General features: G+C 44.1%; 2 protein-coding genes across 8 annotated transcripts in view; one reads left to right on the top strand and one right to left on the bottom strand.

Annotated features, from left to right (window-relative positions):
• Positions 1-26,273, top strand: part of RAB27B (RAB27B, member RAS oncogene family) — a 179,420-nt gene that overhangs the window by 62,300 nt on the left and 90,847 nt on the right. For all 7 annotated transcript variants that reach the window (XM_053296797.1, XM_053296792.1, XM_053296796.1 and 4 more), the window contains one exon: positions 21,495-21,592. The gene's annotated coding sequence lies outside the window, so the exon portion shown is untranslated. The remainder of the gene's footprint in view (positions 1-21,494; positions 21,593-26,273) is intronic.
• LOC128348279 (zinc finger protein 436-like) lies at positions 16,771-17,714 on the bottom strand. The gene is made up of 2 exons (XM_053304081.1): positions 17,541-17,714; positions 16,771-17,466 (listed from the first exon to the last, which is right to left on the bottom strand). Exons 1-2 carry the CDS (start codon positions 17,712-17,714, stop codon positions 16,771-16,773), a joined length of 870 nt encoding a protein of 289 aa, XP_053160056.1.

Below are 26,273 nucleotides of genomic sequence, written 5' to 3' on the forward strand. Positions count from 1 at the left end.
TGGTATGTAAATATTGACTAATATTGAAAGTATACAACATTTACTTTGTAGGTGTGCCTTCAGATGAAGGCACTAGCAGTATGCTAGATAACCTTCAGATATCTCCAGTGATCTCTGGGCTTTGCCTTTGTTACTTCCGTACAGCACTGGAGAAGGGAATTCTCGACCTTTGCCACAGCAAAACTATCCTGGCATGAATCTAAGGTAGCCTCTAGTGGTTACTGTCATTGGAGTCCTGTCCCAAAATCAGGAATACAGGAGGTGAGACTACAGCACCTTGGAAAGCTCCCTGGGAGCAACTTGCTCAGACCAGGGCCAGAGATGAAATGCCTCCAGACTCAGACTAACCCTAACAGGCTCCACCTCCCTGCCTAGAGAGCAGAGAATTTTAAAGGGGAAGTCCTCTAGTCTGGAGTCTAGTGCTTTTCTTCTGCCCCATCAAGTCCCTTCTGTCCTGGCACATTGCTGGTGCTGTGGTGCAGGCTTCATTGACGTGGTGCGGAAGAGGCCAGTTCACAGCCAGTTCTGTGTATGCCAGTTTGGGAGTCTCCCAGTTGGCAGGCTACAGCCTGGTGTCAGGGCTTGGGGCTGGGGCTGGCTCCTCGGTCTCTACTGCTCCCCACTTTTAGGGTCAGGCTCTGCATTACCGCTCAAGGCTGGGGTCATGACACTGGGAAGCTCTCTCCTTCTTCCAGGAAGTAAGATCCCTAAAGAACACACATGAAGTTGCCTTAAACTGAATCAGACCATTGGTCCATCTAGTCCGGAATGTTTTGTCTCCGTAATTTAAAGCAGAGGATATGTAGAGATCTTGCCTTTCCATTAACTTGGGAGGGGAAGTAGAAACACTGTAAGTGGAGACCCTGGAAATTGAACCTGGGACCTTATGTAGTGTGTGGCCACTGAGCTGTGGGACCCATCTCCTGATATTCAGTGAAGGGAAGGGACAAAGGCAATCTTCTTCTTATTTATCATATTTGCATCCCACTAAGGAGCTCAGAACAGCATTTCATCCATAGAATAAGCTTGTGATTTAGGTTGGTTTGAGCAAGAGGGATGCCCAAGAACTCCCACTGAGCTTTATGATGGGCAGGGATTTCAGCCTGGGGTTTCAAAATTCAAATCTAATAGGTTAGTCTCTTTGAGAAAAGTAGTTTTAAAACAAATAGGCTAGAGCCAGTTTCTGTGACCAGTGGCACTGACAGACGACCTCATGCCCTGCATTTTAGGCTTCTGAACGTATGAGATCCTTCCCACCCCCAATCTTATAGTACAGGTGCAAAAATGGCTTCTGGGGATGTCAAAGATTCTAAGATTTCTCTTGTGTAGCCTCTGAGTTTAAGACTCAGAATACTGTATTGGAACAAACAGTAAAGGAGACTATCTAGGTCTGCCTTCTCCTGAGGGTCAGGAGACAAGGTGGCTCCCCAGAAATACTCTATAGCCTCTGGGGGACAACTGAATCCCCTGCACAGGTTTTCAAAAGCAGCAAGTATGGGTTGACTGGGATTCTCCAGACACTGTACTTGAGAATAGGGGCCAAAGGACACTGGAGAAGTTGGCAGGAGAGTGGCTGAACATTGTGAAAGAGGTTAGGTCATCAGAGGGTAATACCTGGGGGAGAGGTGAGCCATAGCTCCAAGAGACTTATAAGGCAACTGAAGAAGCAGCACCACAAGTTTGGCTTAGGCCTGGGCTGCACAACTTTGGCCCTCCAGCTGTGGTTAGACTACAACTCCCATCATTCCTAGCCACAGTGGCCAACAGTCAGGGGTGATGGGAACTGTAGTACAACATCTGCAGGAGGGCTGAAGCTGTGCAGTGTTGGCCTAGGATGAACAAAGCCTCTCCTTGAATAGGGTCAGGAGTGCTGGTTGTAACCAAGGGCTAATGAGTGCAGTAGACCTCCATCGGTGTCTGACCTCACTGTCCTGGCATCAAGCCTCTTCTGGCCCTGGGAAAGAGTGCATTCCTTTTTGACCCACTCATCAACAGTGCCCTGTGTACGTACACAGCTATGCAATCCAGATCACAGTGCCATAATCAGAGAACATGTACAGATCAGAAGTCATAGAACAGGTATAGCCTCAGGAGATGTTTTCAAGCGAACCAATCCCCATGCTGCCAAGGGTGGCTTGAAGGGACTCACAGCTGGTGCTTAAGAGACAGTGCATCAGCCCATCATGGGAGAATAAAGAGAATATCTTCTACAACTGTTGATATGATTGACCTTTCTGTTCCCATACTAATAAAAATATCGCCTACCCACAGCTCCTCAAATGCTTTCATCTCACCTCTTTTACAGTGTTCAGAAATAGAGTTTTGACACACCTAACCATGCATTGTGAAATACCCACAATTGCATTCTGGAGGCATGAGTTGTCTGTAAGGTTGCACAAATTTGCCCTGCAGCTTTCATCATAAACCATGACTTTTACATTCTCCTCACTCTGGAAAACCATCCAATAAAACTATGCACCACCCTTGGTTACTAAACACACACACCACCCAAAAGAATGACCTCAAACAGGGAAACAAACTTTTAATTCAATTCTGCCCCACCCCCACCCCAACAATCCATCACAGGACTTTGCACTTTGATATCTATAGCATATTGGATTGAAACAGTAGAATGCTTACTGGAAAAATGAAACAAAAACTGAAATACTGACAGTGGTGTTTGATTCCTTTGAATAATGTTTGATACAAACATACAGTTCATTTTTAAATGTATACCTTGAATAAGTGATGGGAGGAATCTTCGTTGTCTGATTCAGAACATGATGTCCATGAGGTGGTCAAAATTAAATCTGTTTATTTAATGGATCAATTCTGAATTTTTGAGATGTCCATGTGTTCATCCAGTGTTCTGAACAGAGCCTGCATGCTCTAGGGAAAGTACGAAGGAGTAATCCATCATAACAACCATGTGAGATAGGCCAAGCTGAGTGATAGTTATTGGCCCAAGTTTCCCCAGTGAACCTAGGACTGAGCAAGGTGATGAATTCATGGTGGTCGAGGGCCAGGGCCAGCTGGTGTGATCCTCCTCCCCACCCCGCCCCGCCCCACTATAACCATGAAAATTTTATATGTGATAAAATTTGGAATTCCTCCTGTTCCTGTCTGCCATGTCCTGCCTTGCTCTATATATCTTCTGCTGTACACAGCTTTCTTATGATGAAACTGTTTTTTTCTCAGATTCATGGGGTAAGTGAGCAGCTTTCAGGAGCAATTCCAGTAGATAGGGACCCAAACAGTTGTACCTTAAAAGGAGTACTCATGCATTTTTTCTTCCATGGAGTGAGCCTGGATTCCCCTCACTTTTGCAATGCTTTTGTTGGATGTCCTTTATGCTGACTGGGTCATTTGTCTTGCATCTCAGCTCATGTTTCTAGTGGGCTGTCTGAAATTTTCTTAAACACTATCTCCAAGATTTAACATCCATTCAGCACGTTGTTGTTGTTATTTAAAAAGAAACAACACACTCCATTTTTACAGAAGTGGAATACTTCCAGAGAGAGAGAGGAGTCCATGATGTTCAGAAGCCCCTATCCGATCAGTGCAGACCTGAGCTGCTCATTTCCCCTCAACGTGAAGAACTAATTTCCCTCAAGCTCAGTCCCAGGGGAGAAATGCTGCCCATGAACAAAACACAGCAAATGTACTTTCAAAGCAGCCCCACCAGTCAAAATATGCATGTTTGGACACCTCTAGGTTAATTTACAATCTGGGTCTGTGCTGGCACCTGAGGGTGACCCTGTACTTGCTGGACAGGATTGTCAGAAATATTTGCAAATACCTTTAGCTTTAATTGCATTCTCCTTCTGTCCCTCCCCTTCCTTATCACCAGTTAAAGACTTTTTTGAAGTCTTAGGAGCATGGGAGCATGGCCTAACATGCACATAAAACATTCCATTTATGTGTATGGCTGGCAAGCTGTAGCTTCAAAGAACACTTCATACTTTGTACCCCTGAGGCCCCAGCAATCCCCTGCTAAAGACTTGCTGTTAAAAATGTTAGGGAAAGACCTCTTCATCATGTCTTAGAGACCTTCAAGACATAATGCCAATCACGAATGGCAGGACTAAGATGGACCCAAGATCTGACTCAGTATAAGACGGCTCCTTACATAATCCTACATTCTTCTCCGTGGTCTGTGTGTGTAGTCACACATATGACAGCAAATGGACCTTACTATAAGATAGAAGCAGGCAGTTTAAGAAAAACCAGGGGCAGAGCTATAATTGGGAAGATGGGTTCAAACAACCTGAGCTGCTCAGCTCCTGAGAGCTGCCTGAGCGAAGAAAACACCCAGCCTACTTCATGGGCTGGGAAAGGAACTCAGGAGGGCTGGGCTGGCCCTTACAGGTGGTGGCCATGTCCACGGAGTGTGACATCACATGCAGGGGGAGTGGCTGGAGTATGCAAGAGGACACCGAGGAGAGGGGCTAACACAAGCCCCCTCTCCCCTAGCGCGGACACACCTGGGAAAAACCTTTACATGTGTCCATGGTGGCGTGCAATAAAGAGATCTATGTCTGTGCAGAGCAGCATCCGGAAACCTCTACAGCTTTGTAGAGTATTGTAGCCCCTGCCCTTGAGTGGGGAGACCCCATGCACTTGAGGGCAGGAAGAACGCTCCTCTGCGTCAGTTCTTTCGTAGACCACCACAAGCCGTTTTGAGCCACTCTTATATAGATCTGTGGCAGGGAAGGAGAGTGAATTGCATGTCTGAGCAGATGACCCCATCAAAGAATGTGTTGCACATAAGCAGGCTGTCTTTCTTCATCGTGGTTTCTATGCAGTCACACATATGGAAGACTAGCAAGCTGACATAGAAACTGGATTTTCCAAATGCATGACATAGTGCATGACATTATAGTGTTCAACAGAGTTTGTAACAGATTAATCCCTAGCAGTTGTGGAATATTATGCAACCATGCACAAACTTTTGCCAAAGCAATTCACCTTTTGGCAAAATACATCTTTACTTTTTTTGACGGAGGTCTCTGCATCAGATACTTGTAAAACATCCGGGTTTTAACAAAGGTGCATGTTTTCTACAGTACCATGGCATGCACCTCATGATAGGATTTAGCTGTCTCCTCTAAGTAAAGATACAAGAACCTTGCCCTCTTGGGCTTCCAATCACCTTACAAAAATCTGGCTTCGTATTGCCTGGTTTTTTGAGGCTCACTCCCTCCTGACCAGCGTCTGAGCAGCTTCTTCCTGTTAAGGAGGATTTTTTTAAAAAAGAAAATGACGGTGGTTTACATGCAGCACAGGAAACCAGCGATCCAGTCGAGAAGCGCATGTGCCACTTGCAAGCCACTCTACAGCCTGCCACACGGTTTGCAGAAGCGAGGCTGGTCCGTAGCTACTAAGCATTGTGTAATTGCAGTTGTGATGGTACTCTCATCATTTTCCTCTAGCTTGGTTCAGTGGTTTGTAAGCACTTGCAAGCATTTGCAGCATGTGTAGAGGGGCCATTCGTATGAACACCTCCCCCCCCCACCCATTGGGCATATGCCAAGCAGGCATCTGCAGAGGATGTCCTGATGGGTGTGGTCTCGACCCACCTCTCCTAATCATGTGGGCAGAGATGATATTATCCAAATTGGCCTATTGATTTAGCTACCTGGCTAGCATCTTCAGTTTACAGGCATATAATCACGATGAAAAGTTTCTGCCCCTGATAGCTTACAATCTAAACATCATCAGTCAGGGAGACAATAGACGAAGTGGAGGAAAGGGAGAGGTAAGTACAGCCCTGTTTGAACAAGTCCTAATTAGGCTCTTAAAAAAAAACCTAACAAAGTTGGCTTAACAACTTCAGAACAAGTTATACAAGCATCATGGTTTATTATTATTTTTGTAGCCTTCCAAAAATCTAGCACTCAGCATTCATCTGATGTGATAACATGTCATCAGACACTCCTATCTATTCATAAAGACCACGTTTTTGAGAAGTGTGAAATGACTGCCACAGGGTTCATCATAGTGTGCCTACATTTATTTATAGGTGAATGGTTCTCTGCTGTCTGGATTTGTCCTATACCTTAAGGAGTCTCTTGATTCTAGAGTTTTCTCCTTTGTTTCTATTTTATTTATTTACTTTATTTATATACTTTCCTTTTAATTTTAAAAAGCAGTTTACAAAAAAATTCAAAAATTGTTATGCACCATGCAACTAACCAGCAATTAAAATGGGTAAATTCAGTTCACGGGAGTATTAAAAGCTTTCTGAAGCAAGTGAATATTTACCCTCCATCTAAAACTGGAGAGGGAATGACCCAGCCAGATCCCTCTGGGGAAGGTGTTCAGGAGCTGTGGTGCCGCCATTAAGAGGGCTCTATCACTGGTACCTGCAGGTGAATATTTATTAAGAATATCTATTAATGTCTATCTCTTCACACGTTATACAGCAGCACACTTCCTATCTGTACCATATGTATGAAGAGTCTGAACCCAAGTTCACTTTTAAGATGACCACAGATATAGTCATTTACACAAAAACATGTATTTGTGTTTTTGTGTGAAAAACATCTGTACATGCATACAACATAATGTCTGAATAGGGCTTTAATGGCAGGTAATCTCAGATAAAGATAGTTTCATTTTATCCCGGGGTGCCTAATTTTAGAATTACATCTTTTCAAAAGAATTTTGCAAGTCAGAGTTGGTTGCCTGCCATCTCAGGAAGTTGATTAATAATTTAAACAGAACTGGTTTTCTTCTTCTTATTGGTTGCGATACAATTGATTTAATTGGGAGAAGGAGTCTTTAGACAGCTGCTTACTCTTTTTCTAGGCTGGTCTCTCAACAGTTTTGTTCAAGTCTTTAAATCAAATCTGTGCAGTCATGTGGGTTTCTGTGGGATTTGAGCAGTGAATAACTATGTCCTGCATTTCAAAAACCAAAGGCAAAACCAAGTCTAAACCAATCTGACTCATGGGAAACTGCCTTCCCAACCCCAAATAGGACAATTAATTTTGATCAAGAGTATGAAAGCAGAAACTCTAGGTAGGCTTAAAAAATGTGCACCAAGTTTCTAACTGCCCACCATTTTTTAAAGTTGTACCTCCTAAATCTGGGCCATTTTTAAAGTACTTGAATTGAAGAATGCCATTACTTCATTTGATTCCACTAATAATTCATTGATTGGAAATGTGATGTTCATCTTTGAACCACTGTAAAGAGAGGGTGTAGCACCATATCTAAAATTCTCAGCTCATACTTACATTGCATAAATCACATGACAATTTCAGTACAAGCCCAAGTGGGTTCCCTAAGCATCTTGAGATAAATGTGTTAGAATGCCTTCCTATATGCAGTCTCTAACAGAAGAAACTTCTGATGCCCCTGAAGTCTCCAGATGTTGTTGGACTCAACAATAAGATGGTGTTGGACTTAATGTCCATTCCAGGCAAATTGATGGAAAGCATCCTCAAGGATGAAATTGTAAAGCACATAGAAGAACAGGGCAACAGGCCCTGCTGGGAGAGAACCAGTATGGCTTCTGCAAAGGTAAATCTTGCCTCATAAACCTTTTGGAGTTCTTTGAGAGTGCCAACAAGTGTGTTGATCAAGGTAATCCAGTTGACATAGTATATTTAGACTTCCAAAAAGCTTTCGATGAAGTTTTTCATCAAAGACTTCTGAGGAAACTTAGCAGTCATGGGATAAGGGGACAAGTACATGTGTGGATTACTAACTGGTTGAAAGGAAACAGAGGGTAGGTATAAATGGAGAGTTTTCACATGCAGGGAAGTAAGAAGCGGGGTCCCCCAGGGATCTGTACTGGGGCCGGTGCTTTTTAATTTATTCATAAATGATCTAGAAGTAGGGGTAAGCAGCGAAGTAGCCAGATTTGCAGATGATACCGAACTCTTTCGGGTAGTGAAATCCAAAACGGATTGTGAGGAGCTCCAAAAGGATCTCTCTAAACTGGGGGAGTGGGCGACAAAGTGGCAAATGCTGTTCAGTGTTAGCAAGTGTAAGGTGATGCACATTGGGACGAAAAACCCCAACTTCGAGTATACGCTGATGGGATCTGAGCTGGCGGCGACTGACCAGGAGAGGGATCTTGGGGTTGTGGTGGACAGCTCGTTGAAAGTGTCGATTCAATGTGCGGCAGCTGTGAAAAAGGCAAATATGGTGCGAACACACTTGGAGTACTGCATACAGTTCTGGTCACCACATCTAAAAAAGGACATTGTAGAACTGGAAAAGGTGCAGAAGAGGGCAACCAAGATGATCAGGGGCCTAGAGCACCTTTCTTATGAGGCAAGACTAGAACACCTGGGGCTTTTTAGTTTAGAAAAAAGACGACTGCGGGGAGACATGATAGAGGTCTATAAAATCATGCATGGTGTGGAGAATGTGGATAGAGAGAAATTCTTCTCCCTCTCACATAACACTAGAACCAGGGTCATCCCATGAAATTGATTGCTGGGAAATCTAGGACCAGCAAATGGAAGTACTTTTTCACACAATGTGTGATCCACTTCTGGAATTCTCTGCCACAAGATGTGGTGACAGCCAACAACCTCGATGGCTTTAAGAGGGGTTTAGATAACTTCATGGAGGAGAGGTCTATCATCGGCTACTAGTTGGAGGGCTATATGCCACCTCCAGCCTCAAGGGCAGGATGCTTCTGAGTACCAGTTGCCGGGGAGTAATAGCAGGAGAGAGGGCATGCCCTCAACTCCTGCCTGTAGCTTCCAGTGGCATCTGGTGGGCCACTGTGTGAAACAGGATGCTGGACTAGATGGCCTTGGGCCTGATCCAGCAGGGCTGTTCTTATGTTTATAAGTTCTTATGACTTTGGCCATGGTGGCTGGGAATGATTGGAACTGTAGTCCAACAGCCTTTCAGGACCCAAGGGTGGGAACGTCTTATCCTAGAATGTGCTTTTCAAATGTCCTTTCTTCAGGGTCCTGTTCCACATGAATTAGCCCACAAAGGAACTCCAAACTTCTACCATGAAAATCCAGAGGTCATGTTCTTATGATCAGTACACTTAGTCCATGGAGTAGCCAGCTATGATTCAGAGCTTTGCATGCTCTGAAGAAAACAGCATGTGTGGATGAGGTAATCTCAGTTTGAGGACTGGATAGTGATCATGTGCAAAGCACTATCGTAGTTGAGTGCCATGCCGACATCAGCAATCTCAGATCTGAAGTATGGTGGCTTGGTGGAGGGCCCAACTATGATCATCCCTCACACATGGTCACTTTCCAGTAGTCTGACTGGGATTTCCACCACCATATGTGTGGTTTTTGGGAGCGTACATGGCTCTGAATCATAGCTGGCCACTCCTTGGACTAATTTAACTGATAGAACAGTGCCTTGTATGAGGAACATTCTATGGTGTGCACTCAGTTCATGTGAGATGCAAGCAAGACCTATTGGGCCACACTATTGACTCACATCCAATATTCTCCTGCAGTTGCACATTGAAGGGCTATTTAGGAATTGTGTGTTGTCTCTCTTTCAGAGCAGTGTGTCCACCACTGGAACTCCTGATAAATTTTCCAAACAACCTGCAGGGGCTCCACAGAATATCGCTTGAAAACCACTGCTTTGAAGGAAAAAAGACAAACCCAGAATTGTAGAGGGATGTTTTCTTTCAAACCCAACTCAATTTATCCTAAAGGCCAAGGGAGGCACCTAAACTATTTGTTTGCTTAGCAATTTGTGTAATAAATAAGCATGCTGTTATCAGGGCTGAGCCATGGGCTGTGGTCAAGGTGGAGCTAGGAGCTGAGATATTGCCCAGGCAAAGTCCTAACCCAAACAGGAAGCCTTTCCGTACTTTCCTGTAGGAACACCCAATGGCCATCCAGTGCAGACAGAGCCCGTCCAGAACCCAGGAACATGTATTGCTGAGAAAGATGCTCCAGACAGCAATCTGAGGAGTCACCCCTTGGGGCAGCCACATGCAGTGCTGAGGGTTCCAGTTCCTGGTCTTGGGGGATGCTGACAGGCCCTAACCCAAACACGGAGTCTTTACATGCCTTCCTGTAGGAAAGGTGAGATGATTAGATGGCTATAGAAACGACTAAGAACGTCTAAGTGCGACTACGAAAATGACGCACTGAAGAACTTTCACTATTTTGCATGAAGGGCTATTACTGAGGTAACATACAGGAGACTGAAAATCAGAAAGAGCGGAAGACAAATATGCTATATTCAATAATATACTCTGCTATATTATGAATAATAAAGCTCAGTCATTTCTAATAAAGCCTTCAGTATTATCATTCTGGCTGAATGGTTAAATACACAAGGGCACACACAGTGAAATCTGAGCCACCAGGGACAAAAGACAACAGGGGTTCTATAGCACTTTCTGCCTCAGTAACAGGGATGTGCAGGAAGGAAAACTATACAGGCTGGTAAGAGAATCAGCAGCATGCTGCAGATAGTGGTGCTTGGCACTCCAAATAACACACACAAAACTCTTGTGTGTCAAAATATCACAAGATCAGATGCTATCGCGTAGGCCCCTTCTTCCCTGCGCACATGATTAGGAATTGGAGTGAGTGCAAGTTCACAAGCAGATTGACACAGGCTCTTGAGTGAAAGCAAGGAGTCTAGAACAAGCTGTGCTGTTTATCATTGGAAATAACAAGGTCAGATGAAATCTGTGGTATGTGGAGAGTTTATGCTGTAATTGAAATATGCAGCTACACTCATGGGACTCCTTCCCTTGTGATTTCTTAGTAGAAAATGGCTTGATCAAACAATTTCCATCTCAGTAGACATAAATGCACCCCCACAAACATCACACATTAAAAATCTCTCTCTCTCTCTCTTCATTAATTAAAGAATGTTTAGTTGATGAATCATTTGACTTTCAAACTATTAATTAATTACGTAATTAAAGATAAATACTTGTTCATATTATCGAGTCTTTTTGAGGCCTGGCCTATAAATGGGTTAGAATGTTTTGGAAATGGAGTGGCAGAGTCCCAAAGTGTTGATGCAGAAGATGGACAGAGGTTCATTGATGAAGGAGTCAGTATGGAAAGGGTTTCCAGAAGGTGAGAAGTTTGAAAATCACAGCAGTATGGCAAACTAGGCTTCAGAGAATCCAGGGGTTCCTCAGTGTGAAAATCAGGACTGAAGGAGAAGCATCCCTGAAAGATAGCTGCCCAACAATCTTACCCTCCGTGTACAGGTACATATGCAGCTGCCTTATCCTGAGTCATACCATTGATCCATCTAGGACAGTATTATCTGCACTGGCTGGCAGCAGCTCTCCATGGTTTCAGACAGGGGTGTTTCCCAGCCCTGTCTGGAAATATCAGGTGCTTTCTGCAGGCAAACCAGGTGCTCTGTCACTTAGCTATGACCCTTCCTTAAAATGTAGCTGCAGTTGGATGTGTACTGTGTTATACCTAAAGATAAGAACATAAGAACAGCCCTGCTGGATCGGGTCCAAGGCCCATCTAGTCCAGCATCCTGTTTCACACAGTGGCCCACCAGATGCCACTGGAAGCCTGAAGTTGAGGGCATGCCCTCTCTCCTGTTACTCCCCTACAACTGATACTCAGTTGAATTGAGGGGCAAATGAAACCCAACAGGCATGACCAATACCACATTATTGTGCCTCCTGGAACATGCCCCGAAGTCCTCTGAAACATGCTGGGGTTCCTTGACAGTCAAGTTGATATAGAAAGGTTTTTCTGACAGTCAAAGGTCTGGGGCACACACGGGCCTGGTTCACACAATCATTCGAATCTACGTTTAATGTGGGTTACTGACATTAATGTGATTGTGTGAACCCATACCAAGGTGGTTTATGGCCTGAGATGAATCTGAGGTTCCGACCTTGGCATAGGTTCACACCAGTATGGTAATGTTGGTAACCCACATGAAACCTAGATTCAAATGACTGTGTGAACTAGGCCAGTGAGTGTTTGTAAGACCTTAAAAAATCCTTTCATCAGGAACAGAGGATTGGGAGACATGGCTGAGCTGGTAAGCCACACAATGTTTTATCCTGCTTTCATCCAGCATGAAGTTTCCTCCCAAATACCAGCTTAATAAACTGGTTGTCCAGGCTGATCCTTGACCTTTTGGCAACCATATCTATTGTACCATTTGTATGCTTTATGCCAGCATTTAAAAAGAAAGCAAGAAAGAAAAACAGCAGTATTCCACCTGTTATCCAGACAAGTGCTGATGTTTTCTCAGATGAATGTTTGGCAGTCTCAGAGTGATCCTTTGGTTTCATATTTATCCAACAGCATTGACCTCAAGGAGATCAATGCAAGGAGAGTTGTTCCTTTTTCTGCCACTGAGTTGTTTGACCTGTTATGATAGGCTCATTCACACAACCTTAAACAGAACTGGTTGAACTCCCAGCCAAGGTAGGAGAGCTGCTCATGCTCCCATTTGGTGGTGGTGTGCATGCAAAAAGCAAGGTAGAAGGAGGGCAGAGTGATCTTGTGGGGCCTGAGTAGGACAGCTGCACCCTATCCAGAACCTGTCCCCGGCATTTTATTGAGGGTGGATGAAAAGCCACCCTACCCAGCTCCCATACGATCACTCACCCCTGTGCCTCCCTTGATCTCTGATGAAACACATGAGCACTGACTGGGTGCACACACAGTGCTCCTACCCTGTCTGGGTGTGACTCCTCCCTGTTTAGGGTCATGTGAATAGGCCTAAACTATGGCAAACCACTTGTAACAACTGATCTATTTTCTGGTTGTAGGCTGGGTCACCATGTGGCTTGTAGCTCCTTAGATTACACAAAAGGAGGTGCCTTTGAAGTTTAGAAAAATTTGAATGATGTGGAAACTGAAGAGAGATAAATTATTTATGCTTTCTTAAAGCACTTTCACTCTGAGTTCTCCAAAGAAATTGATTGACAGTACACTGAGGGCAGACAAAAGTGCCTCTGTATGCAACTCATATGGTATTCAGTGCTGAATCACAATAAATAAATAGTAATGCCAGAAATATTAATGGCTTTAAAATGGAATGTGATTTTTATGGAGGAGAAGCCTGTTAGTCATAATAGCTAGGAATGAAATCTCCATGTTCAGAGGTGTTAGTCCTCTCACTGAGTTACTGAGCCTCGGAGGAACATAGGGAGGCTCTACACGATCAGTGTGTAGAGCTGGGCGGGTTTGGCAGGGAGAGAGGGTCAAGCCTGCTGTCCCCGCACACGAGCGGTTAGCCTGTCCACATGATTCCTGGTTCTGTCATGGAGCGGGTAGGGGTGGTAGGGATCGTGGGCCGCCTGGCCCTTGGAAGTCCCAGGGTGCCCTGTGCCAATGTGCGGGGCATTCTGGGGAGACCCCTGAGGTTGGGAGGCTTGTTGAAGCCTCCCGGTCAGGGGTCTCCTCATGAGTCACTGTGGCACGAAGCCATGCTCATGATAAAAAGAACTCTCGATAAAACTCATGATTAAAAAAAACCCAGGGTTGGTGGAGCACTTGATCCGCTAACCTCATTTAAAGGGAGGGCTACTTTGGCTGGCTAGCTGCCAGAGAACTCGCTGGCGAGCCCGGTGGTTCTCACGATGGGGGAAAACCGGGCTGGGCTCCCTTAGCCTGGTTTTCCTCCATCGTATGAATAGCCTCAGGAAGTTGCCTTATACCGAGGCAGACCCTGGGTCCATCTAACTCAACTATACTGGTTGGCAGTGGCGCTCTGAGGTTTCAGGCAGGAGTCTCTCCTGACACTACCTGGAGATGCCAGGGGTTGAACCTGTGACCTTCTACATGCAAATTAGATACACTGCTGCTGAGTTATGGCCCCATCCTCTTGTGTACTGTCTCTTAAGGAGGCAAGCCCAGAAGGCCTCAGGATGAAAAGCCCACGTGGTAGGAGATGAGAAACAGGTTCAGTTTTGTAGCAATCGTCTGTGTGAGTCGTTGGTCCTGTATGAGGTAGATGAACCTTTGGCTTGGCCCAGCTAGGCTTGCTGGGTGAAACTGGGAAGTTCAGAGGCAGAGCTCATGGAACCTGCTTGTTCAGATCAAATCAAACCAATCTTTATTATGGTCATGGACCAGAATTAAATATAGGGCATAAGGGGCATAAAAATATTCAATATGTGATAGGAAGGTATAAAAGGCATACAAGACATTAAAAGGCATATTAAAAAGGGATAAAAGGCATTAAAAGGCACCGAGAGGGATGCAAGACATAGGGATGCAAGACATAAAAAGGCATAAATGCATGAAAAGCTTAGATAATAAAAATGCATTACAACAGGATTCTAAAACTATATAGGGCAGTAAAAATATGGGGTTGTGGTTCTAAAGGGTTGAAGGAGCGCATGTTTTTCGGGTGGCACACTAAATTGGATGGAGTGTGTTGTAGTACATTGGAGCCAAGATGGGAACACCAGAAGATTATAGCACAAGACTATAGTTGAGGGGACCCACTGCCAACCAGCAGATTTTGGATGCTGCCACGCAGTACCTGGCTACGTTATATGTGATGCTTGTGCAGAAGAGGAACTGGAGTAAAATCTGATAGAACTGGGTGAAACTGATAAATTGAGGCAGAGGCATATATTTTAAAAGTATTTGTTGGGCCAATGTTTGCTGGTTCTCCAACACCATCCCTAATTTTGGTTACCTGCCAAAATGGGCTTTGGTTGGTTGGCTGGTTGGCTGAAAAAATGAATGAATGAATGAATATTCAAACATAGACACAACAACTACTACTTTATATGCATATTTCCCCACATATTTCCTGTGGCTTCATTGCCTAATCTCATCTTATTCCTGTGCTTTTCTTCTTTGTCTAGGACGAGACTTATTCAGACTTCCTCATAGGGGAGGGTCATACAGTAGATCTTGGAGAAAATCAGTTGTGTGGGAAGGAGATTGGAAGAGATGCTCATGTATCATTATGCCTGCCCCCAGCACTTGCCCAAGTGTTGCATCTTTTGAATCACTGGCATAGAATCCTAGCATCCTTATGGATCTGATATCATCCAAATCTCTCTCTTGATTTGCTTTCCTTTTGGACTTAAATTTGAAGTCTGAACTGGTGCGATGGACCAGTTACCTTGCACATGAGAAGCTTCTCTTCCTTCTCTCCTCTCTGCCTTTTATATGAGCATTTCTTTCTTGCAAACTTGCCTATCACTGCTGATTAATGCAACGATACAAATCCCATTTATTCAAGCTTTCATGTTTATTTTTCACAGGGTTGGACAAGAAGACCTCCAAGGTCCCTTCCAACTCTAAAATTCTATGGTTCTATGACTATAATGGGTAGTACCCAGGCTATGTTAGACATGTCAGTCCCATTGAAATTAATGGGACTTGTCTGATTGACCTCAGTGGTGCTCAGTCATTGCTAACAGTCTGGTTACATAATAGTGATAATAAATATATTATTGCTGCTATTTGGATGTTTACTATATTCTTAGGCCATAATTTAGGTAAGTGTACAGAATGTTCCGTCTGTTTTATAATATATGATAGTGCATAATCTATTTTATTTTCTTATTTTTTATGATCTTTTATTTTATTTTCTAATCCGTCTAATCTGCTTGATCTATGTATCATATTACTTACCCACTCTTTCTGCCTAAAAGCACTCAAGTTATAAAATATTACTCCTTTAATAACCCAAACCTGTCAAAGTGTGTGAATACCTTTCAAGGCTCAGCCTTATGAAAGCCTTTGCTTCCGCCATGGCTATACTACAAAAGAGAAAGTGCAGCAACCTCAACTCAGTTCCGCCACAGATATGTTGCATGTCTAAATGCAAGTCATTCAATAGATCTCTCCCCGAGAGCATTTATGTGTAAAGTTAGAGGAAAGGTGAGCTCCTTTTCAGTCCTGTCAATCATCTTAAGTCCCTGGGAGGGAAAATGCTGTTGAATAGCAAATAATCATTATTTTATAACCCAGGGTTGCACTTTTCAAGTGATGTTTTGAAATATTTCCCAAGCAGAGGCAGTTCTACAAAGAGAAATATGAAGACACAACAAATAATCCTGCCTACTTATATTCATGCAGCTCATTTTTAAACCTCTTTGAAACAATTAGTATACTTTTCTCTATTCTTGGCAACTCTCAGGCCAACTTTTAGAAATCTCTCTTTAATCTTTAACTTATCCTCTAACTGGACCTACTAGAGAATACAAATACAACTAATATTTATATACCACTTCTCAACAGAAGTTCCCAAAGCAGTTTACATAGATATACATAAATAAATCAATCATCTCCCTGTCCCCAAAGGGCTCATAATCCAAAAAAGAAACATAAGATAGACACCATCAACAGCCACTGGAGGGATGCTGTGCTAGGGGCCAGTTAGGATAGGGCCAGTTGCTCTCCCCCTGCTAAATAAAGATAATCACCACTTTTAAAAGGTTCATAGGATCATAGGCAGCTGCCATATACTGAGTCAGATCATAGGTCCATCTAGCTCAGTACTGTCTACACAGACTGGCAGTGGCTTCTCCAAGGTTGCAGGCAGGAATCTCCTGAAGAGTCCCTTTCATAAGTTATTCATCTCCATCTGTGACAAAGCAATGCTTTCTTTTAAATTTTAATTCACATAATCTTTCAGTGGCATCTCACTGACATCAAGTTAGTATCAAGCATTAGGATGTCTTTAACAATCAATTCAATAGTTTATCCCATCCAAATGGAAAGCAGAGTGGGCCCAGCTCAGAAAAGGGGACAATTAATGCTTGCTACCGAAGAATATCAATCTACTAATCAGGGTAGCCTAGAACTACAAGGAAAGGAACAAAGGGAAATTCCCTGGCTTGCTTCAAAGATTCAATGCTACAGAAGCTGTATCTCCAACAGATTCAGTAAGATGTCCACTTTGGTTGAAGCAGTTTCCACACTGCAAACATTCATATGGTTTGTCCCCAGTGTGGGTTCTATGGTGTGTAATAAGATTTATTCTCTTACTGAAGCTCTTTCCACACTCCAAGCATGTATGTGGTTTCTCCCCAGTATGGGTTCTGTGGTATGTAATAAGACTTCCTCTCTGACTGAAGCTCTTTCCACACTCCAAGCATGTATGTGGTTTCTCCCCAGTGTGGGCTCTATGATGTACAGTAAGCTCTCCCCTTGTGGTGAAGCTTTTTCCACACTCCAAGCATTTATGTGGTTTTACCCCTGTGTGGGTTCTATGGTGTATAGTAAGAGCTCCCCTCTGACCGAAGCTCTTTCCACACTGCAAACATTCATACGGTTTCTCCCCAGTGTGCGTTCCATGGTGTTCATTAAGATGTCCAATCTGACTGAAGCTCTTTCCACATTGCAAGCATTCATATAGTTTCTCCCCAGTGTGAGTTCTTTGATGCACAGTAAGAGCTGTAGTTGTGCTGAAGCTCTTTCCACACTCCAAGCATGTATGTGGTTTCTCCCCAGTATGGGTTCTGTGGTGTGTAATAAGACTTCCTGTCTGACTGAAGCTCTTTCCACACTCCAAGCATTTATGTGGCTTCTCCCCAGTGTGGATTCTATGATGTATAATAAGATTTCCTCTTTGGCTGAAACTTTTTCTGCACTCCACGCATTCTCCCCAATGTGGCTTCTATGGTGTATATTCAGAACTCCCCTTTTGATGAAGCTCTTTCCACACTCCACACATTCATATGGTTTCTCCCTAGTATGAGTTCTATGATGTAAAATAAAGTTTCCACTCTTGCTGAAGCTCTTTCCACACTCCAAGCATTTATACGGCTTCTCCCCTTCCTGCATTTCCCAATGAGTTTGAGGGGTTAGTTCCGAATTGGAGCTTTTCCTAAGAGGAAAGCTTTTCCTCTCTCTCTCTTTACTCATTATTTTTTTGATTCCATGATGAGAAGGAGATGTTCCATTCCTGTTCTTCCATTTTGCTCCCTTTTTCATGTCTGTTTCTCCATCTTTTCCCATCTTGTACTTCCCAAAATTCCTCCACTCGGTTTCCCCTCATTCTTCCAACTCTCATCCAGAGAGGCCAGATTCCCAGCATTCTCCTGCATGCCTTCTCTTTGTAGGGCTCTTTGGGCCGGATCCAGCAGTGCCCATTCCTCCTTTGTGAAATGCACATCCACTTCCTCAAAGGTCACCTGATCCCATCCTCCGGCTGCTTCTGTTCTTCCAGAAAGGAGAGATGGTTGAGGCTGCTTGGGTGGTTTCATTCCAGCATCTAGCAAGGCCATACCTCCATCACCCTCTTGTTTGACCCCACTGGAGGGCAGCCCCTGCCTGGTGTCTGATGGGGCCTCCTCTGCCTCAGGGAAATCAGGGGCAGCTTCTGACAGCAGGTCTTGCATCTGCTGCTCTTCTGGCTTCTGGTCCTCTGCCCGGCTCAGGAGGAAACCTTCTGCCAAAGCCACCACGTGGGAAGTGGTCTCCGCTCCGCATCCTCTGACCCAACTCTCCATCTCCGTGGGCAGGATGGTCAGGAACTACTCCAGGACCCCGTCTATGATCTGTTTCCCCCGTCTATGATCTCAAGGTTGACTCAGCCTTCCATCCTTCCGAGGTCGGTAAAATGAGTACTCAGAATGTTGGGGGCAATATGCTACATCATTGTAAACCGCTTAGAGAGCTCCGGCTATAGAGCAGTATATAAATGTAAGTGCTATTGCTATTGCTATTGCTGTTTCTTGGTGGGCCTTTCTGGCTTCAGCCACCGACAGCAAAGCCTGTGGAGTTGGCTGCAAACCTCTTGGGGCCCCTCGGCCTCCCAGTAGCAGAGCTGCCTGAACCTTTGATGTTGCACATCTGAGCTTTTGGCATCCTCTTCAACTCCCAGCACCTTCTGCTCAGGTTTTTTCCAGAATTTCTTGCTGCTCCCCACCTGTCTGACTTCCGGGTCTTTTCCTGCTTCCTGGCCAGCTGGGTCTTCCTTTTCTAACTTTAACGCCTGCTTCAAAGCAGCTCCGAAAAACATCTCCGTGTGGAGGGATGAAGATTATGGGCACTCAAATTCCACCTTTGCTTCTAAGCCGTGGTGTTTTGTTGATTATAATAGCTAGACAGACACTCAAGCCTCCATCTGCTCGCTCTGCTATCCCTGCAGCTCTTTGCTCAGTTAGCAGGGGGAAATAATTAAATAGAACCAATTCACACTTTGTGCAGGAGGGAGCTAGCCACATATTTTATTTATTTTTATTTATATACCGTCCTTCGTTCTAAGACCCCAGGGTGGTTAACAACAAGATAAAAATGATAAAAATAAAATGAATAGAGCTATGGATGCGAAAGCTGGACTTTGAAGAAGCAAGACGGAAAAAGTATTGACGCTTTTGAACTCTGGTGCTGGAGAAGACTTTTGTGGATACCATGGACAGCCAGGAAAACAAACAAATGGATCACAGAATAAATCAATCCAGAATTTTCACTCGAGGTACAAATGACCAGGGTTAAACTATCATACAATATGCGAAGAACCAGCTCCTTTGAGAAGTCTATAATGCTGAGGGAAGTTGAAGGTAAGAGAAGAAGAGGATGACCAGCAGCAAGATGGATGGATTCGATTACGACAGCAATGAAGGCACCACTGAGAGACCTTAAAGGCCAAGTTGAAGACAGATCATCCTGGAGAGAATCTATCTACAGTATGTGGTTGCTAAGAGTCGATACCGACTTGATGGCACTTAATCAAGCAAGCAAGCAAACAATTAAGCAAGCAAGCAAGAACCCATTGGCTAAAAGCCTGAATAAAAAGGGCAGATTCATTCATATATATATATATATATATATATATATATATATATATATATATATATATAAAAATTCATATATATATATATATATTCCACTTCACATAGACGCTGGAGTTTGCTGTGGAGGGGTAGTGGCTGATATGCAAAGCAAGGAAGCACCAGTACTGTGAAAGGAGCAGCCTAACAGTGCTTCCCAACTAACTGCACTAGTGCTACAGGGTAGGGCCAGTTTTTGACACCCTCCCTTTCCCTAGGAAATCCCCTATGCCACCTGAAAATATATCCCCGAGGGCTGCTCAACTGCAACAGGAATCTATAGATTCCTGTTAGTCTTACTTTCCTTTGATTGTGAGAACCACTCCAAAGTGTAATATAGCCCTGACTGTCATATCCTTTGGGTCAGATAGAAATCCAAGTGAAGAAAACCCCACTGGTCAGACTGCAATTAAAAGTGACAGAAATGTTTTGCTCACTGCTGTGGTCTGCTCTGCAATCTGCATTTCAAACTGTGTCTGAAGTTGCTCTAGTTGAGCTTATGGCTATCCTTGCTGCTAAGGATGCTGCTGTGGCAGCTGTTGCAATACTAGGCAGTAAGGACTCATAATTGTGTGTGAGAGAGCAACTTGTGCCACTGATGTTGCTTTAGCGCAGGCACTGTGGCTGGCAGTGAATTCTGAATCAGTGATTCTTTTTTGGCCATTTTTGGACTGTGTTTGAAACGTGTATTCAGTGTTGGGAGGGACAGATGCCTTTTTGCTGTGTGCTTCTGCAGTGTTTTTCAAGGCAGAGTTGCAAAATATATTGCAAATTGCAATTCAAAACTTGTGTGCAATGCACTCTGCAAGAGCAGCTTGTTCCAGCCATAGGGAATAGGGCTGTGCAGAGGTCAGAATGTTCCATCTCAAAATGGGCTGTCTCAAGTTTTCCGAGCTTGGAACAGAACACCCCTAAAGAGGGGGGCCTATTCTGAGCTCGGAATTGAATGACCCATTCAAAGGTGGAATGTTCCGACCCCGTTCTGAGCGCCATTTTAGAATCCAAAATAGTGCTCAGAATAGGGATGGACTGTTCTGAGAGAATGGGGTCATTCAGTCAGAACAACTAGCTCAGCCAGTTGTTCTGATGGAATGTTTCATGCATTTTGCGTTCCGTTCTGAGCTCGAAATATAACACAAAATGCATTTTGTGTACACTCAGGTAACAATGGGGAAACTCGAAACACCCTATTGCTCACCATTTGTAGCTCCTTCGAACACCAAAGTGGGTTGTGTGTTGGAGCATGATAAGTGCTACTTACCACCCAACCGACAAAAGAAATGGACAAGCAGGAAATTTTAAATACATTTTTAACCTTTTCCCAAACCCCCATAAGATCCTATGGGGGTTTGGGGGAAAGGATAAACATTTGTCAAAAATCACCCTAGGAGCTACCTATGGAGAACAATGGGGTGTTTTGAGCTTCCCCATTGTTCCCTATGGCTGAAATACTCAAAACGTTTTGAGTTTGATCCATTGAAACAGCTGGTTGGACTGGTTGTTTTAATGGAACTTTTCAGTCATCCACGTTTCTTTTTGAGCTTAAAACAGGATGTAAAACCCGTTTCGTGGGCATCCCTATACCAAACTCTTCGTTACAGGCCCCTGTGAATTTTGGCAGCATTACTGGATGAATCTTTTTGTGTGAATGACCTGCTGAACAATTTATCTGTTCATATTACGTGCACAGGAATATATACTTAGCATTTGTCAATGTGTTGTATGATGTGCTGTCCTTGGAAGGCAAAACTCACTTCATTGATGTTGTCCTCCCCTTACCCACCCACAGAGTCGTACAAAAAAGCTGTGATGGAAAACAGGATTTCGTTCTTCCTTGCTTTCCTGCTCTGAAGGATCCTCCACAGAGACCTGACTGTCACAGAACAGGTAAGAGCAATTACATTTTTATTATTGCTGATGCTGTTCAATACTAATATAACTGGAACACTCTTTACCAATGTAATACTAGCAGAGAGTATAGATGCTTTTGACAAATGTTACTTATCATATGTGATATATCATACTTATCTTTAGGGTATTGATCACAGAATCTTTTCTGTCACTCTGGGAGTAACCAAACCGAATTTTTGAAAAGGCACATTGAAATTATCGTACACATAATTTGGAAAGTGTCGTGCACTTCTGAAGTTTTCTATCTCTCTCTCTCTCTGCACAAGACATGGCATGAAGTATTGGAATTATAGGGAGGAGAGCTGATTGTCAGTCGCAGACATGTCCATTAATTGTTCCGTTAATTGTATACTGTTTAATTTTACAATACTTGTCACTATTCGTAGAGTAGTCTTTGCCGATCCGTGTCTTAGCCGATTTAACTGTCCTTGTATCTTCAGTTTCTTTCTGAGGAGCTTTAGTGATACTGAAGAAGTGATCACTTTGGCGGTCAGAAAGAAACTGGAAGAGGGACACCTAACTGCCGAAATAGTACGTGGAGCACACGTAGTGGGCGGTTGGAGGCATCTTGAGAAGTTAATGAATTTTACTCGAAGTGATCTGCGCAGGCACAGAACCCAATATTTACGGCTGTCGTGGATCACTATCCAGATCATCTGGCTGGTCTTGTGGTAGCAAGCATGAATTGTCCCCTCCGCTAAGCAGGGTCTGCCCTGGTTGCATTGGAATGGGAGAATACACATGTGAGCACTGTAAGATATTTCCGTTAGAGGATGGGACTGCTCTGGGAAGGGTATCTGTACACTTGCATGTGGAAGGTTCCAAGTTCCCTCTCTAGCATCACCAAATGGGTCTGAAAGAGACTGCTGCCTGCAATTTTGGAGAAGCCGCAGCCAGTTTGCGTAGATAAAACTGAGCTAGATGGACCAGTGGCCTGACTCAGTAGAAGACAGCTTCCTGTGTTGCTGAGTATTTATTATGCCGTTGGGAGGAGCACTGACCTTTAAGGTGATGGGGAAGCAGAGGCAGTCCTTCCATGAGGTAAGGTGAGGCAGTCGCCTAGAGTGGCAGATTATTGGGGCATCAGTGGGGTGGCAAAATGCTCACTGATGCCACCCCCACACCTCATCTGCCTCCTCCTGCTGCCTGCCACTCACTACTCACTGCTGGAGCAGCTCTACGCCAAGCATTGACACAGCCAATGAGCCACTCCAAGACAGCCCCTCCTCTTCCTCCTCCTCCTTTGCAGCACTAGCCACTGCCTGACTTTCCAGCAGAAGCAGCACCAGAAAAAATTGTGGGGTGTGGGGGAGCACAGAAGGGGCAAAGTGCATTTATGGGTGGGTGAGCTGTGAACTGTGTTCCACATATTAGACTACAGGAACAAAAATGGGGGCAGGGGGTGAGTGGGGGGTGAGTGGGGGGGGGAGCCACTTGCCTGGGGGATACTTGCATCTGGACCCCTCTGGAGTCGCCCTTGTTTGGCACACCCTCCTGCCTCCTTCACACACTGCTGCTGGGCTTGTTATGAAAAGGAGAAAGGAGCAGAAGAGTAGATTATGAAAGGGCAATGGATAACTGGAGATGCTCTATGGAGTATCTGTCTGCTCCTCTACTGCCCTTTCCACAGAGTACTAGAGACACTCTATAGACCATCTCCAGTGCACTAAAAGGGGAGGGGTGGGGAGTGGTGAATGGCACATTCTGCAATGGAATGGCAGCTCATCACACTGCCTCAGTGCTGAGGGGAGGGGCTTCATCCAGCTTGGAGCCCAGGAGGTGTCTTCTCTGAGCATCCCAATGTGGTCTTTGGCCCAGTCTTGAACTCTGAGCTTTTCTCCTTTTCATGCAGTGCCTGCAATGCCTTTTGACAGACCCCATGACAAGCCTCCACTCCTCCTGAAAGACTTAACAAATCCAACTAAAGAACGGACTCGTATGGAGGTTTAAAATAAAGATGCTTGGGGATCCTTTCTGCCCCACACTTCCATAGGCAATTGTTTGGGGAAAGCTACAGCATCTGAAAACTCTAGAGTAGGGTTTTAGAGCAGGCCCTAACCTTGTGTCTCCAGATGTTGTTGGACTACATCCCCAGCCACAATGGCCTCCAGAAACATATGGGGACTCAAGGTTGGGGATCCCTGCTTCAGAGTAGAACTCCAGAATGAATTTGGCCTGAAGCGGTTTTGAAAGAGGCAACCAGTGCTTACTCACAGGACTAGATTTAATACCCCATGTTGTGTAACTGTGGATTTAATTGTTCTGCTATAATCTCTGTCTGCCTCCTTGGTGAACTGATAGTTCTAATACTATAATGCACATAACAGTAACATAATGCACCACCCAGAGCCATTTGGATGGGGTGGTATATAAATGTAATAAATAAGTAAATAAAATAAAAACAGTGACTAAAAGCAAGCTGGCCTTGTGGTTAAAAAGTAAAGTGTGTCATCAAGTCAATTTCAACTCCTGGTGTCCACAGAGCCCTATGGTATTTTTTTGGTAGAATACAGGAGGGGTTTTTCATTGCCTCCTCCTGCACAGTATGAGATGAAGTCTTTCATCATCTTCCTATATCGCAGCTGCCCAATATAGTACCAGCGGGGATTCAAACCAGCAGCCTTTTGCTTGTTAGTCAAGCATTTCTCTGCTGCGCCATTAGGTGACAGCAAGCATGAATTGTCCACTTTGCTAAGCGGAGTCTGTCCTTATTTGCATTTGAATGGGAGATTACCATGTGTGAGCACTGAAAGATATTCCCTTTAGGGGATGGGGCTGCTCTGGGAAGAGCATCTTCATGCAGAAGGTTCCAAGTCCCCTCCCTAAGCTAGGGCTGAGAGAGACTCCTGCCTGATACTTTGGAGAAGCCACTGCCAGTCTGTGCAGACAATAATGAGCTAGACGGACCAATGGTCTGACTCAGTATAAGGCAGCTTCCTATGCTCTTATGTACTAATTAGTGACTAGAATGTGCATTCCAAGTGGCGAAACATAATAATCCTTACTGTACAGGGGAGAAGGCAAACCATCTACCTCGTTGCCAGTTCATCATTTACTTATTGCATGTACCTCTCACCTGTCTTCCATCACTGAACTCAAGGTGGCATACTTGAGAATCTCGGGCAGCAAAGGTTCTGTCCAGGAGTGGCCGGTGAAGGCAGTGCCGGGGGCGGGGGTGCCAGTGGTGAGAGGCTGCAGCATGGCCCTGGTCTCTGTGCGTGTGCAACGCACACACAGAGGCTAGGGCTACACCGTGGCCCCATTGGATGCTGGACAGAGCTCTGCCATCCCACGCAAGATTGCAGGCGGAGTGCCACAGCTTTCAGGAGCTGCGTACACAGTGGTAAGCACCTGCTTATTACCTCCTTAAAGGTGCCTCACGCCACCGATGGTGTTCAGGGAATTTCTAGGCAGTCTCTTATCCTGGCACTGACCAGTTAAAATTCAGCAAGATTATTGTATATGTGACTCCGGCCGACACCATGCCCTAGGTATAGCATTAAAACACACACACACACAAACCCTTGCACCTTACCAAAATTTTATTTTATATGCCATTTTGAGGTTATGGAAGCAAGTGTGAGAGAACCTGCAGATTCATGAATCCAAGTTACCACTCATTACAAGATGGGAAGTTCATGCTTAATACACCCACCCACAAACACACACATTCTGAGGCTGTAGGTCAGTGGAAGAGTACGTGCCTTGTATGTAGATGGTCCAAGGTTCAATCTCCTAGTATCTCCAGTTAGGGCTTAGAAAGAGGCCTGAAGATATAAAACAGCCTTTTCTCTTTCTGAGAAAGAGCCCTGAAGATGCCAATTGGCCTCTGGCCATGGTGGCTGAGGATGATGGGAATTGTAGTCCAACAATACCTGGGGACCCAAGTTTTAGAACCTATGGTATAAGCAATAAATAGCTAGATGGACCTATGATACCATTTGGTATAAGGCTTTGTATGTTCCTAGTAAAACAAAAGACTAAAAATGGTTTCAAAAAATAAATAAATGTGTCTTACCATTCCAACTCCATCAATTAAAAATTGTGTTAAATTTTTAAATAGTGATCTGTTAAATTGTGCTTGCATCAATTAATCAACTAAAGCTTCATTGATTAATCAACCGATTCAACCTGCAACCTAAAAATAGCCCTCTTTATTATTTGCAGTTTGTGGTTTTCCTATGAAAAACTGGTACTGCTAACTGCCAAAAGCAGGAACAGTGGTTAGATGAATCTTCCTGTCTGATCCGATATTGCATTTCTCAGGAACCACATCAGGAGAGATCCTCCTATTTCCATTCCAATTTTCTACTATAATATACAGATCTTGATTGAAATGTGCCTTTTCCCACGGCTATGATAAAGCTCACAGCAAAAACAAAACAAAACACAAAGTTTATTTGCAAAGGCACCGTGCAACAACATGTAGAATGCTGGTAACTTTCACATTTTCATTTCAGTTGCCAGAAGAGTAGCTGAAATTAATGTTTTTCCAAATAAAAAAATATTGTTCCAAATAAAAGAAATTTTCAGCTCAATCAAACCCTTCTATTTTATCTTCAATTTGTATTTATTTGTTTATTTAATTTATTTAACACATTTATATACTGCCTTATAAAAAAATCTCAGGGCAGCTTCCAATTTAAACAAAGAGCAA

The sequence above is a fragment of the Hemicordylus capensis genome, chromosome 2 (assembly GCF_027244095.1).
Source record: "Hemicordylus capensis ecotype Gifberg chromosome 2, rHemCap1.1.pri, whole genome shotgun sequence".
Lineage (NCBI taxonomy): Eukaryota > Metazoa > Chordata > Lepidosauria > Squamata > Cordylidae > Hemicordylus > Hemicordylus capensis.